Raw genomic sequence first — 14132 nt, 5'->3', positions numbered from 1 at the left:
TGCCCGATTGCTGAAAGATGGAACTGTCAAAATCCGGGCAAACTCACCGTGCTTCGGCTATTTTCGTGTGCTTGAAATATTCCACCCCGGTGAAAATACTGAGGTTCAACATGGAAGAGTGCAATATTTCACATTGAAATATTTCAATGCCCAGAGCGGATCCTCCTAAGCATTCATGCTCTCTTGGTATCGGAGATTTGAAAACGGCTCATTCCTGTATGGGATTTTGCATCTGCAGACGGGAAGCGATTGAGAAGCGTTTGAGAGAGATCGCGGAAGCATGTCCATGTCATCCATCTCCCTTGCACTAGCAATCGTTCTCACGAGTTTGCTCATCACTCATACCATCATAAGATCTGCTAACACGCTCAACGATACATGCGCAAGTGAAACAGCTGTTGGTGAATCAATGTTATCTCCTAGATGGATGCTCTCCTGTTATCGGAAATCTGAGATCGGCTCGTTTGTATGGGATTTCGCATGTGTCGACGGAAAATAAATGTTCGAGAGATCAAGGATGCATTTCATTTCGTCTATCCAGCGGCGGATCAAACGGTAGGCGGAGTAGGCGGCCGCCTAGGGCCTCGTCGTGTTGGGGGCTCCAAACAATTTTTGCCGATTGTGCGATTTTTGGAAATTTAGCAGCAGAGTTAATTTATAGCACAAAATCTAATTAAAAAGGAAACAATTTGATCGAAAACATCCTTGGATTTTATATATCCTTGGTTATATAAAACATTTGTTTCTATTTGACTAGCTATATCGGCCCGGTTACACGGCTACGCAAGAGAAGTATGCAGTGTACTCAAACTCCTTCTTCTTTATCGGCACGACATTCTCAGGATATTGAAGCCTACCATTTCTGGCTTTTTTAGACGATTATATGAGATAACAAAACGAGAAAAACAACATCACGCTGAACATTTCAATATAGTCCCCAAAACCCCTGCAATAATAGCCAACGTGTGAGAAACTCTTCCATCACGAGCAATGTTAACACGCGAGAGCGGTTCAGGAATATGCACCCTGGAGGGGAATTGATGTCAGCTCCTGTTTTGGATGCTCTCTTGGTGTAGGAAATCTGAAAACAGCCCGTTTTGTATGGAATTTCGTATCAGCCGACGGTACGCAGCTGATTATCTCAGTTGCCCACACACACGCAACACATAGCCACACAAGGCGATCATACCGGAGAGCAAACAGTTCCTCTCGCCTGAGTAACATGTGGATACAGATCACACACGCTACACATAGCCACACACGGCGATCGTATCGCTCGAATGGTGAGAGCGAGATCGGCTGCCGATGCTAAGTGCGAGCAGCGCGTGATAAGCCAGGTATGCGAATAAGGGAGGGGATTCTTCATTTTGAAGAGAGCGATGGTGTGCGTTGCAGGGTTGGCGTCGTATGTATTGACGAGTCCAGCTCGGTGTTGCTTTGTTCGGGAAAGGCTATATGCGTTCACAAATTCGGTAGAGCTATCGAATGACCGTCAAATGTTGTTGCTGGCAACGATAACTTGCCAAAGGTTATATTATGTTATATTATATGAGATATTAGAGACAATTATATGAGATACCAAAACGAGCCAAACAACATCACGCTGAACATGTCAATATAGTCCCCAAAACCCCTGCAATAATAGCCAACGTGAGAGAAACTCTTCGATCACGGGCAATGATAACACGCGAGAGCGGTTCAGCTATAGGCACGCTGCAGGGACATACATGTTACCTCCTGTTTTGGATGCTCTCTTGGTGTTGGAAATCTGAAAACGGTTGGTTTTGTATGGAATTTCGTAGCAGCCAACGGAAAGTTTGAGCGAGGATGCCGTTTCATCCACCTTCCTTACCCTAGCGGTCGCTCACGCGGGTTTGATGGTATGCAATGCAATACGGATGGGCAAATTTATTCCACACTGAAGATGTCATCTCTTGAAAAACATGTTCTCTTGGTATCGGAAATCTGAAAACAGCTGATTTGTATGGGATTTCGGATATGCACTGTTTTCATCGACTGGTGGAGATTTAAACGCATGCGCAAGACACGAAAATAATGTGCGTGGAACGATCGACATGGTGAGGATGAAGTTCATAAAACAGAATGTTCAAAAATAACCACGTGTATTAATAAAAAACACCCCCATTATACTTACGTATTGTTTTATCAATAAAAATACTTACCGATGTTGGTTTTTACGTTGAACAATTTCATACTTACCATCATTTTTAACAAATGTTCACCAATTGCAATCACTACACAAAGGCAATTATTTTTTAAGTTTTCTTTTATTATATTAAACTTGATTTTCTTCCTTGAATTAGTAATTTATATCGTCTATTTCACCCACAGCATTTTATCCATTCTGTTTGCTTGTTTTTTTTTCGTTTATTTTCCAATGATTTCCACTTGCTGTTGCGTGTGTGTGTGTGTGTGTCTTCTTTTTTTGAATGAAAAATTTTCTCCTAGCGTACGTTCCTACATTTTTCTCGCTCCTCCCTCTCCTCCTCTGCGTGGGTGTGTTAGAGTGGGGGGAGATTTTCCTTTTTTTGTTATATGCAAATTGCTCTTCACTCCTCATATCATCCCGCATTGGTTTACTTAAAAAAGGAGTACACATTCGCTCTTGCGTTTTTCTCTCTTCTTTATCATCCTCTTGTTATATCTATATTTATATGCATTTTTATATATATTTATATATATATTCACGCTTTAGCATCTGCCGTAATATGTGCATATTCATTCATTCATTCATTCCACTTCCACTTTCTTTCGTCTATTTACTTCTGTATCATTAATCTATTCATTCGCTTTGTTTCCTCTACTTAGTAATGCTGTTTTCCCGATTCTTTTGCGTGTACACACACTTTCACACTTCCTTTCTTCATTTGCGTCCGCTTTTCCGATTTAGTGCACGAAGATTTGTGTTTTGTTTGTTGTTTTCCTCTGTTGTTTTCTTTTGCTGTGCGCGTCCTACCGCTAAACAGTTTCCGCTTTATACAAAAACAAACCGAAACAAGCTAATAATTTTTGCCATGATATTTAAACATGTTCCTTTTTCCTCGTTCACTTTTCCTCTTTTCCTCTTGCACGCTTCTTGCGTTTGTTTTCATTGGCATACTGTGGGGCCAATAAAGTGGCATACTTTTTAAGCTGGACGCAACATTCTTACAATCGTCGTTCTTCTTCATTCGCGCGAATGGCCGAAAAAAGGGAAACGTTCTATAGCCTTTTCTATTGAATAAAAAAAAAAGAATCCTGTTGGACGTTGTTGGAAGTGGTGTGTACGGTACGCGGGAAAACAATCGATCTATACAAACGTGAGGAATTTAAAAAAAAAAAACAGTTCTTCTCGCTCTCGGGGAAGGAAGGTTAAATAAACCGGAACCAAATGACCCCGCGCGATAAAAGAGAAGCACTTCCCTGTGATGCTTACTATAATACAATGAAGAGCGTTTGCTATAAAGAGTGCGTGTTGCTGTTTGGGTCCGGTTGTTGCACACTTTCTCACTCGCACGCCACATGAAGTGTTCGATCAACGCAAGGAAGTTCAATGCGGAAGAAATCGGGCCCCCCAAACGGAGTGACCACTTGCAGGGGCCCAAATGGTGGGCAAACAAATTAACTAACTTATACGATTGGATGTAACCCGTGTAACAGGTGGGTTAAAGTAAATTAAAACATGTACATAGTATTGCATAGAACCATCCAGATGAGTGCGTCCGCTTTGTTCATTTGGCAAATGAAGCAACCGTTTCTTTTTCCCTTTATGCACGCTCTTACTCCGCTTATCCGTCCGTTTACGTTACTCTTTCGCACCATATCGACTTACTTACTTATCTACTTCTTTAAATTAGTGTTCAAAAACGATTATTTAAATTATGTTTAGAGCTGTTTCGTGTTTCTCCCTATTTGTCGCGCGTAACATTTTCGGTTTTATTTTTTTGTGGTGAGTAGTTGGAAGTGAAGCTTGCTTGCTTGCTTTTCCTCTGATATGCGTACAAATCGCATCTCACACCTTCTTGTAACAAACCGATTGCGCCTTGCGCGGCACAACATGCGCACGCTGCATTTTTTTTTTAAACCTGCCATTCTTTTTGCGTATGTGTGTGCGATGAAAAAGGAAAGTTTACTCCCTTGTAAGCTGTAATTAATGCAGCACGATGTAGGCGAAAAAAGCTGATTGCTCGTTCTTTGCTTGCTTCATCACGCAGTAGCTTTCCTTCTCTTGCTAGTATCTGTGTTCGTTTGTTTTGTTGCTCTATTGCATTTTATACATATGTATATATATCTCTCTATTATTCATTACAGTTAAGATGATAAAAAGGAAAAAAAAAACTACAACTGTACACTGTCTCTCGGACCGATATTTCCTAGGTGTTTTGGGTTAAATTCCACGAAACCGACCATTAGCAGCCATTGCGCGCCACCAATTTCGCCATCCGGTTTTGAGTGTTTTGTGTCGTGAAATGAAAATCTTTTCTAACCTATAGGGAGGTTGGGTGGCAATGAAAGGGCGATTTAAGCTCTTTCTTTTCTCGCTGCTCAACCCGCTTCAAGTTACGCGTTACTGTTCGCGTTTGGTAAATAAGTTAAGATTGCTTGGAACTAGGCTCACAGTACGTGCAACATTGCGCGTACTGCAGCAATATCCGTCTTGAAATTAAAACGAATTTTAAATTTAAGCTCAAAACAAAATTATTTCCTAAACAAAACAACAACTAAAAAGCACCCTAGTAATACATAAACGACACAAGAGCTCACACACCTCAATTGTTGGCCACAATTACGCTACAAAAATCGCAAAAGAAAGGCAGATACTATACAATTCTCGATCTCGTTTTCACGGGGTGTGTGATCGATGCGTACGATCCCGCTAACATTCTTTGCTGGTGATCTGCGTTTTGGTTTTGGTGGTGTGGTTGGTTTGCTCCTTTCGCTGTCATACAAATCCTGATCGCGTGATCCTTTCAAACGGGAGGTTTGCTTCTGTATCGCTATTTACATATGTTCATGCACCATCATGCCGTACCCGAGCGCATTGAAGCTGCTACCGGCCGGTTCGCCTAGTGCCATCGGTTCGTCACGACCACCACCGGCCACTGCCGCCGTCGGTAGCATCGGGAAGGAAGGTGCGGTTGATGATATGGCCGCTGCGGCTGCGGCAGCTGCTGCTGCCACCGCCATGACGGAGGCGGACGTTGTGGCGGAGTTGCTGCTGTTGTTGGAAGCGGTGGAAGCGCAGATGGTGGACGAATAGGAGGAAGCGGACGACGTACCGATGGAGTAGCTGCCCTGGGTAGTGGGCTCAACTCCTGGTGTGGAATTGTTGTTGCTGTTATTGTTGTAGCTATTGTAGCCACCGTAATAGAGCAGGTTTCATTCGAACGGTGTGTTGAACATGTGGATGTTAAGGTCCTCGAACGAGGTGGTCCCGCTCTGGTCGAGCATCTGCAGCATGTCGGTTAGCTCGTGGCCCTGGCCGGGATGTTGCCCCACGACCGGATGATGCCCGGGATGGATCTGTCCTGGATGGTGATGATGGTGGTGGTGCGGATGGTGCGGATGCTGCACCGGATGATGGGCGTGCGGGTGTTGCGGATGGGGTGGCACATGATGTGGTGCACCACCACCACCGCCCCCAGTTCCAGCACCACTACCTCCGCCACCGCCCCCAGTGCCGTGGAGGGCTGGATGTTGCTGTTGCTGCTGTTGCATGTGCTGCTGCGCATTATCGGTGGCCATTTCTTGCGCTAGCCCGACGGAGGTGTGCGACGAACCGGGACCGTTGGTCGTACCACCGGATCCACCCGTTTGCATCGGTTCCGGGCCGGTTCCGTGATGGTGCGATTGCCATCCGCTCCAGATACCTAGGGGAGGAGGATGGCGGATTAGTTGCTGGCGTTGGGAAAGCAGTTAGCTGTGGGAAGAGCTAGTGCGAACTTACCCGGTCCGGCTTGCGACGATGGTGTGAAGGTGGACGTTTGACGAGATGCGTTTAGCTGGGTGTAGGTTGGTCCGGTCGGTGACCGGTTCGGACTTAGTTCACTGTACTGGTAACCTTCGGTGACGGGTTGTGGCTGTAGGAAGATTAAAGCACATACGTTACTATTTTTCACAAAATGTCTGGGTGTTGTGACAATATATTTCTGATTTTGATGTTGAAAAGGGAACATTCAGAGGTAGATGTGAAATCTGTCCAGCTTTAAAGAGGTCTATTCGCTTGTGAAGCAACATCTCAAGTAAAGATTCAGATATATCAGTGGATGTCAAAGTTGGACAGTTGGTCGATGGTCAGACTACTTTATTGGTAAAGCTTTTTTAAACATTCTCCCTGCACAGAGCACAATAAATAACAGGTGGGCTGATAATTGTTTGGCCTATGACAGTAAAACACTTTTTTTTGGCCAAATTATTTTTTTGTATTCATCATACGTCCCTTCAAGGGCGATACACCGATTTTAGCGGACTTTAAATTTTTCGATACCCTTTTTGTAGTAGTATTTGTCCTTTGCCTCAAAAAATGCCTTTCGGCGAACACCTCTTTATCCGACGAAAATTTCTTCTCAGAGGACATCTTTTTGGGATCTAAGAATAGGAATTAGTCACTGAAAGCCAGATCTACGAAATACGGTGGGTGGCGAAGCAATTCGTAGCCTAATTCATTAATTTTTGCCATTGTTTTCACTGGTTTGTGGCACGGTGCGTTTTCTTGACGAAACAAAACTTTTTTTTCTTCAAATGCGGTCGTTTTTTGCGATTTCGTCCTTCAATCGCTCCAAAAATTTGATGTAATAGTCGCTGTTAATGGTTTTTCCTTTCTCAAGATAGATTATTAAGATTATTCCTCGCAAATCCCAAAAAAATTGACGCCATAACCTTGCCAGCTGATTGTTGCGTTTTCCCCCGCTTTGGAGCAAGTTCATCGCGTCCAGTCCACTCGAATGACTGTCTATTGGACTTTGGAGTGAAGTGGAGAAGCCAACACTCATCCATGGTAACATACTGACGCAAAAACTCGGATTTATTTCGCTTAAACAGCTCCAAACTCTGCTCCGAATCATCAACTCGTTGTTGTTTTCGGTCAAATGTGAGTTCACGTTGCAGCCATTTTGCACAGGGCTTTCTCATATCCAAATACTCGTGAATGATATGTCATCTTTAGGGTGTCACCTATCTCGATCAACTTCACAATTGATGATTTTGTGGAGTTTTTAATGTTTTCGCCTGTAACTACCTCTTTTGGGCGACCACTGTATACACCGTCATCAGTGCTCATTTCACTACGTTTAAATTTAGCATACCAATATCTGATGGTTGGTTTTGGTAGAGCAGTGTCCAAAGACTCTTCATCAAGCCAATTTTTGGCTTTAACTATATGTTTCCCCTTCAAAAACTTATATTTTATCATCACGCGAAATTCCTTCTTTTCCATGATTACTCAAAGCACAAAAGTTGCGTCACACAAAATGCTCTAGCTCATTAGGTTGTGGCCCGAGTGCTGTCAAATTTGGACAGAATTCCTTTGAAGGTTGGTACAAACGAAATATGATATGGATAAAAATCTTCTAGCGCGATAAATGTGTTAGACCAAACAATTATGAGACCACCTGTTACCATCGTGTGCCGAAACTGTGATGGTGTGATGCTAAACAAGCCACAATTACGGGGCTCTATCGTAACTAGTTTTAGAAACACTTGCAGTAGCTCAAGATCGCTAAACTGTCAACAAGTAAATAAGTTTCCGATGCATACCTGTCGCAGGGTCCACGCAGTGGCTGCCGGCGTTGGCGAGGTATTGTTAGTTTTGGGAATATGCCCCAACGTTCCCGTCGCACCACCGCTAGGAGTTCCCGGTGAACCGTACCTGGAAAAGTGACGCGTAGAAACAAAACACTCTCAATTAGTCGGTCTCTTGTCGTGTGCTACTATCACATTTACTCACTGTATTGGCGATGGGGTCGGATTGTAGCTGTACTGCACGGCATTGTGTGCGCTTTCCGGTCGTTGAATACTGCTAGCGGCGGCCGCCTGCGCTGCTGTCTGCGGCTGCGATGGCAAGTGTGAAATCAGATTGTGAGGATTGTAGATATTGCTCGACGGTGTCGTATCCCTTCGACCGGGCAGCGTATAATCCAGCCCGGGTGCCGGGTAGGACGCGACCGGTGTATCCGTTTGCTCCGGTGCCGTTACCGTGTCGTGGGACGAATGGAGTGCCCTTGGAAGGAGAAGAAAAATCGAACGTTACTAGGTTTGCTCTTGTACACGCTCAAGGCTTCCCTTTTGCATGGTGGCAACGACACCTACTTTGCTGAGCTGTTCGTACACACGACGTACTCGATGTCGTCCGTGTACGGATTGAGGAAGGCGTACGCCTGCGTTCTCATCCAAACCCACTCCTTGTTCTTCGCCCGGAACCGGTACATGACGGAGAACATTTGGCCCTTTTGCTTTAGCACTGCACAAGGAATCAAACAAGAAGAAATGTTCACATTAGCTAACGCACGGCGACAAATCATTACAAACCGGAAGACCGGAGAAAACAAAAACGCCCCTCTCCCCATTACCTTGATCAAAGTTTTCCTTCATATGAGCAATGTCGTCCGGGTGGAAGAAATCGTAACAGCTTTTGTTGAGCAGATCGACCGGCTGATACCCGAGCACCCCGATCACCCGCTGGTCGACGAACGTGAACTTGCCGCACATGGCGTGGCGCGAGATAAACTCGTTCGGATTGTTCGAGTTCAGATCGTTCGCCGTGGTGGAGGAGGTGATCTGTAGCCGTGCGATCGCCACCAGACAGCAGTGCGTGTTGTGCAGCTCATCGTCCTGCCCCCGATCGATCGTTACACCTGGAAACATATCTGAATTTGCGGCGGATCATAATTAACAGTCTCCGGGAGCATTCCAATTGTGTGTGTGTGTTTGTGATTTAATGTGTGAATCGAAATCGTTTTGTACCAGAGGCTGTTGTTGGCACAACCGCTGGATAGCAAAACGGAATAAACATTTGGAACTTGAATTGGCCGCTCCCCCGCTCCCCCATTGTTTGCTTGCTTGTTAATACTTACCGGTCGGTGGCCAGTTCTTTATGTACCCTGTGCAGTGCATTACCGCGTAGTTGTGACCGTCGGTTGACGGGCCGAGTGAGTTTTTCCTTCGTAGCCGATTCAGATGCCCGAGTGCCATCGATTCGGGCGTCAGTGGTCCGATTCGCATCCGACAGATAAACCCCCGTCTCGAACCCATACATAATCTCATCGATGCTGTTGGAAAGGGAGAGAGAGAGAGAGAGAAAACAATCATTTAGATTTGCTTACAAAGGAAATAGAGCCCGGATACTCACATTGATGGCCTTCCTTCTTGACTGTGCCGGTTTTGAGGTCCAGTATCCGTCCACTGTTGACCGGTTCCTGGGTCGAGAGCTGTTCGCGCACCTTCTCAATATCGTCCGGATGGATGTGGTCGAAAAGGCTCCCGCTGTACCATTCGTTCTGGGAGTAGTTCAGCACCGGCGTCACCGAATCGGACACGTAAATGATGCGTCCTGTATCACAGCCCGCCTGGGGAAAAACAAAACAAAATAAAACACACCTTTAGCGCTTTCATTTTATGTTACGGAAAGACGGCACCGGCACACTAAAAAACACTGTTTCATTAAAAGTACACGCTTTTGTATGAAGTAATTTATAAAGTCGGCTGCAAACAAATTGGCCCCGAATGGAAAAGCTCTCGCCCTCACTCTCTCTCTCTCGGCAAAGGTGCATTAATTAAGACTTTACAAAAACGCGCACTCTTTAGCATTGTTTTTGGGTTGGGCGCACAAGGATCTCGGGGTCTCGGCGGTGGCTCCTCGCTGCTTCAAAACAGCTTCATTGATTTCGCTTTCCTTCCTGCTGGAACTTGCCCGTTCGCAAAGGATCATTCGCGAATAAATAATACATTAATCAATGTAGTGCGTGCGTGGCGAAATTATCAATTCCAGCCACCGATTTTACGCCCACGGAAACAAATGAAGGATGGTGAGCATGGAGGGGCATGTGGACGGGGGGAGGGGGGCAAGCGTCGGAACCGATGGAACGCGCGCCGTGGGTTGGGATATTTTGCATTTCTTCAGTTCAGCGCGCTTCCACATGCCCGTCGGCCGGTGGAGTTCTTCCTCCAGTGGTGGAGCAGTGAGTGAACGGAGTGGAAACTGGGGGGGGGGGGGGGGGGGGGGCCTGCCCGCTTTGCCGTGAGAGGGCAAACTTTTGGGGCCGAACTGTGCCTGGGATGCCTTCAGTTGCAGTTGGGACATAGCGCTGGAAGTGTAGGCCCTGGACCAAGTGTTTGCACCGCTGGAATGGAATTATCGGCACCTCGGACACAAAGTTGTGTTTATCCGAGAGTGGCGTTGGGGTGTGGAGGATAAAAGTGGAGTGCAAGAGTAAAACAGAAAAAAGAGGACAACTCCCAGGGAATGTGCTTCTTCTGACAACGACCGAAGCACGAGCACGGGGGATGAAATAAATAAATTATCCTACTGATATGTATTGAACGCAAATTTGCATTCCTCTTTTACACCTCGGCGGCGCAAGCATCCTAGAGTTCCGTGTTACCGACGGTTATTCTGGCCGACTTCATGCATCTCCTCTGCCGGCTGCTTTCGTTCTACGCCGAGGTGAGGAGGTGACGGTTTTGGGATGGAAATTCTTAGCATTACAGTCTCCACTCTACTTCGCTTCTCTTCTTCCCCCATTTGTCTGGCCGTTGGATTATTGGCATCAGCAGCAGCAACTAGCCCTCGGAAGCGTTCATCAGGAAACGCGTCCGGGAAGTCATTGATAAGTTTTTGGATGAATTTTAATTTCCAATATTTATTCCCCCCGATTCGGGGAGCGAATGTTAATGAGAAATTTTGAATAATTTTACAACCCAACAGGTTCATCGTTATCATCGCATTGATGAAGGAAATGATGAAGGTTTCCCGCAACGAGCCCTCCTCTTCGTGAGCGGCTATAATGTGTTCCAATATAAGCTTTAAAGTTTAGAAACATATTTCCTGCTATTTATTTAAAATAATTTTAATCCAAAACATTGCAAGTTTATAATAAGGAATTTACGCAACAAAACAGTGTTCTTTTTATTCATTAACAGAGGGAATTGCCATGACATTTTGCCACATTTTGTGTGCACCGGTGGGTTTGTTGGAATGTTTTGCAATTTAAACACATTTTCCGACCAACCACCCCTTTTAGCAACCCCCCGCTCGATCTCTTTCCATTAAACATTCTATTAAAACCCTATAGCCGGGTATAGAAGGTGGACTGCATCCTACGCGGGAACAGCTTCACAAACACCGTCCTTTTAGGAGAGTAGTAAAATTCTGTCGCAATTTTCTAGAGCAGCACACCAGACTCGGGTGGTTTGCAGATGGACGGCGAAACGGTAATTAGTATGCAATTCGCACGATCAACATAAAAAAGATACACACTACTGCCGCCACAACTCTTTCTCTGGGTTCGAGGCAATCCCAGCTGTCCACTTCTATCCGACTGCTGGGGCTGGTTCTGTTCTCTGCCTAACTGCAAACTGCATTTAATGTTGTACTCGATCGTCAATGAAAAAGGAACACTTTCAGACACTTTCGTTTCTCTTAGAGGAAGCTTTTCCCTTCGATTGGCACCTATTGTGGGGTTAGATTTAAAGCTACCTTTCCATTGCAACAAAAGAACTCGTTCATTGTCTTGTTGCCTGTTTTAAGCAGAATGGCAGTGCACTCTAATTAGCCTAATGTAATAATTTACTTTTTGTTACCCCTCTAACGGCTATAATAGCATAAAAGGATCTGTTGCTTTGTTTGTTCGCTCCAATGTGTCGTGTTTAATTAAAGCTTTGGGGCTGAAAAGAAACTAAGAAATGTACACTTACCACAAACAGAAATCCATCTGCGGCTTCCAGTATCAGATGCTTCAGCTCCTGATCGGTTAGAAAGGATGGTTTGTACGACCCATCCGTGTTGGTATTGCCGGTTCCTAAAAGTAAAAAGATAAAACAAGCAAAATATACATTAGCAAACAGATTCAAGCAAAACGGGGTGAAGAAATCCTTTTCCGCCTCTCCATTAGAGAGATCCACACACACACCGCTTTAAAGTGGCGCGTTTGATGATAGGCGAAATGACCATCGCGCCGCCATTTGGTATGCAAATATACGCGTCTAATTGTGTACGTATTAAGCATCGTGTTTCGGGTCATCGGAAACGGAACCCGAAAGGCCTTTCGGATGGTGTGTGTGTGTGTGGTATGTAATAATCGTTACATATTTAAAGCGAATCAAAACAGTTCAAACTCCCCATCCTGCCTCGCCCCGCTGGCCGTATAATGGGCCCGCGAAGAAGATGTTAACCAAATGGGATGGAACCCACCATCCCAAAAACGAGGAATAGGGGTGGTAGGGTGGTATAGGTAGGCAAGGGGACCAGATAAGCTAAACCGGAAGGCAAATAAAAAAGCCCTCTAAAGTAAACAATGCGTAACCAACCAGTAACACTATTCGTAATGAAAGGAAAAAGGAGTTGTTTTCATTTTCCTGAGGACAGTGGTCCCACAATTTTTTTTCATGCCGAAACGGTCGCGGTAACACAAAAAAGGGGTTAAAATTTTCCTTTTGCGTTTTTTCTTTTTGTTTCGACTGTCCCCACCCAGTAGCGAGTGTTTAAAAATTAAACAAGAATTCCTATCGCGCGGTGAGCGAAATGGAGAACGGGACGGGGGCCCAACAAGCGAAGATACAACAAGTTGTAAAAGTAAATGACGTTTAGCATTTTCTTCAATTTTAATTTGCATAACAGTATAAAAATAACAATAAAAAATAAATACGACTGTTTCAAGCGGGGAGGCGAGTGGGACACATACACACACACTCATATACTAAGGCAAACCGTCTTGGACTATCGTTAAAGGGAAGAGAATTTGCCTTTCTGTTGGGCCGTCGTGACAGTTTCAGAAGGACCAAAGTAATATGGCGTGAGAGTTCTGGCGTGGCGTGTGGGTGGGTGTGATAATTGGAGATGATTTTCTTCGGAGGTCTTTTCAAGGGTCGTAGAAAATGTAAAATGGCACAATACACAACAAAGGACATTTCTCTCTCCCTTTTATGGGCCGCGATGGGATGGGAAAAGCAACGGAGAAGAAAACGATTTTTCTTCTGGCCACCAAGCGCCAGCCAAGTCGTAGTCGGACCATAAATGAATCGCGTTTGCTGGAATTACGCTATCATTCGCACTTGGGGCGCGCGCAACTGTGCCGCAGTCCACGCAAACAGAGAAAATCGATCGAATGTCGTCTAACGATCGGTGCGTTCTGCCGGGCTCCTTAACGAAGCATTATTATTCAAGCATTTTAAAGCGACAATGTGTCCCCGAAGGCTACGGCTGCTGCTGCTGTTCATTCTATAGTGGGGTGATTGAGCTGAATCGTACCATCTTTAAATGCACATTACGATTTCTGATATATCCGTTTGCCTTCATTTGTGGCGCATCTCCGGCAAGGGTGGGATGCGACGTATGTTGTTCGCATGAGCACTGGAGAATGGAATTGATTTCCAAACGGCAAGATGAAAATGTTCTTCTTTTCCTCCGGAAAGGCAGCATTTAATGTGTGCTTGCGAATGGATGGGAAGATATGATTTTCAAAGTGCATATAAACATGAAATTGCAGATCATAGCCCCAAGCCGGAAAGACGTCCATTAAAGGTCTTTGTGAGGCGTGAATTATCGTCAAGACATGTGTGTAAAAGAGGCTAAAATATCGGCAGTTAAATTGATTGAATTAGGCTGGAAAGCAGTAACAGTAATATTTGTGTTGCATGCACAATCAAGTTCCGCTCTGGAGTACGAAAAAGTACAAGTGTCAGCGGTATATAGCGTGTTCAGAGTACATTCTCACGTCTGACGAAATTCCAGATCATAAGACAGAAACCACTTTCTGCATCCCTGATAGCAGACAAGATCTTAACCTGCAACAGAAGCATGAAGATGAAGATCAAAAGCAACAGGGATCTCATCGTTACCGCGGAATTGCGGAGCCTCTAACTGAACGTTGCAAAAATATCTGGACAAAATAGATATTGTTAGGAAATACATTGTTAGG

The 14132-nt window shown here is 44.9% G+C and overlaps 1 protein-coding gene across 4 annotated transcripts in view; it reads right to left on the bottom strand.

Moving 5' to 3' along the window:
* Positions 1 to 5098: 5098 nt before the first annotated feature.
* LOC128306026 (aryl hydrocarbon receptor nuclear translocator homolog) overlaps positions 5099 to 14132 on the bottom strand; it is a 192728-nt gene continuing 183694 nt past the window's right edge. For 3 of the 4 annotated variants that reach the window (XM_053043708.1, XM_053043706.1, XM_053043709.1), the window contains 9 exons: positions 11911 to 12014; positions 9347 to 9563; positions 9072 to 9266; positions 8568 to 8864; positions 8308 to 8458; positions 7946 to 8218; positions 7756 to 7867; positions 5948 to 6080; positions 5099 to 5870 (listed from right to left, as the gene is read on the bottom strand). In XM_053043708.1, coding sequence (XP_052899668.1) covers positions 5380 to 5870; positions 5948 to 6080; positions 7756 to 7867; positions 7946 to 8218; positions 8308 to 8458; positions 8568 to 8864; positions 9072 to 9266; positions 9347 to 9563; positions 11911 to 12014 — 1973 coding nt within the window. In that variant the 3' untranslated portion in view covers positions 5099 to 5379. The remainder of the gene's footprint in view (positions 5871 to 5947; positions 6081 to 7755; positions 7868 to 7945; positions 8219 to 8307; positions 8459 to 8567; positions 8865 to 9071; positions 9267 to 9346; positions 9564 to 11910; positions 12015 to 14132) is intronic. The other variant, XM_053043707.1, reaches the window with a different exon arrangement.

The sequence above is a fragment of the Anopheles moucheti genome, chromosome 3, assembly GCF_943734755.1.
Source record: "Anopheles moucheti chromosome 3, idAnoMoucSN_F20_07, whole genome shotgun sequence".
NCBI classification, from domain to species: Eukaryota; Metazoa; Arthropoda; class Insecta; order Diptera; family Culicidae; genus Anopheles; species Anopheles moucheti.
Note: the sequence above shows the minus strand (reverse complement) of the source record. Positions and strands in the feature narration are given on the sequence as shown.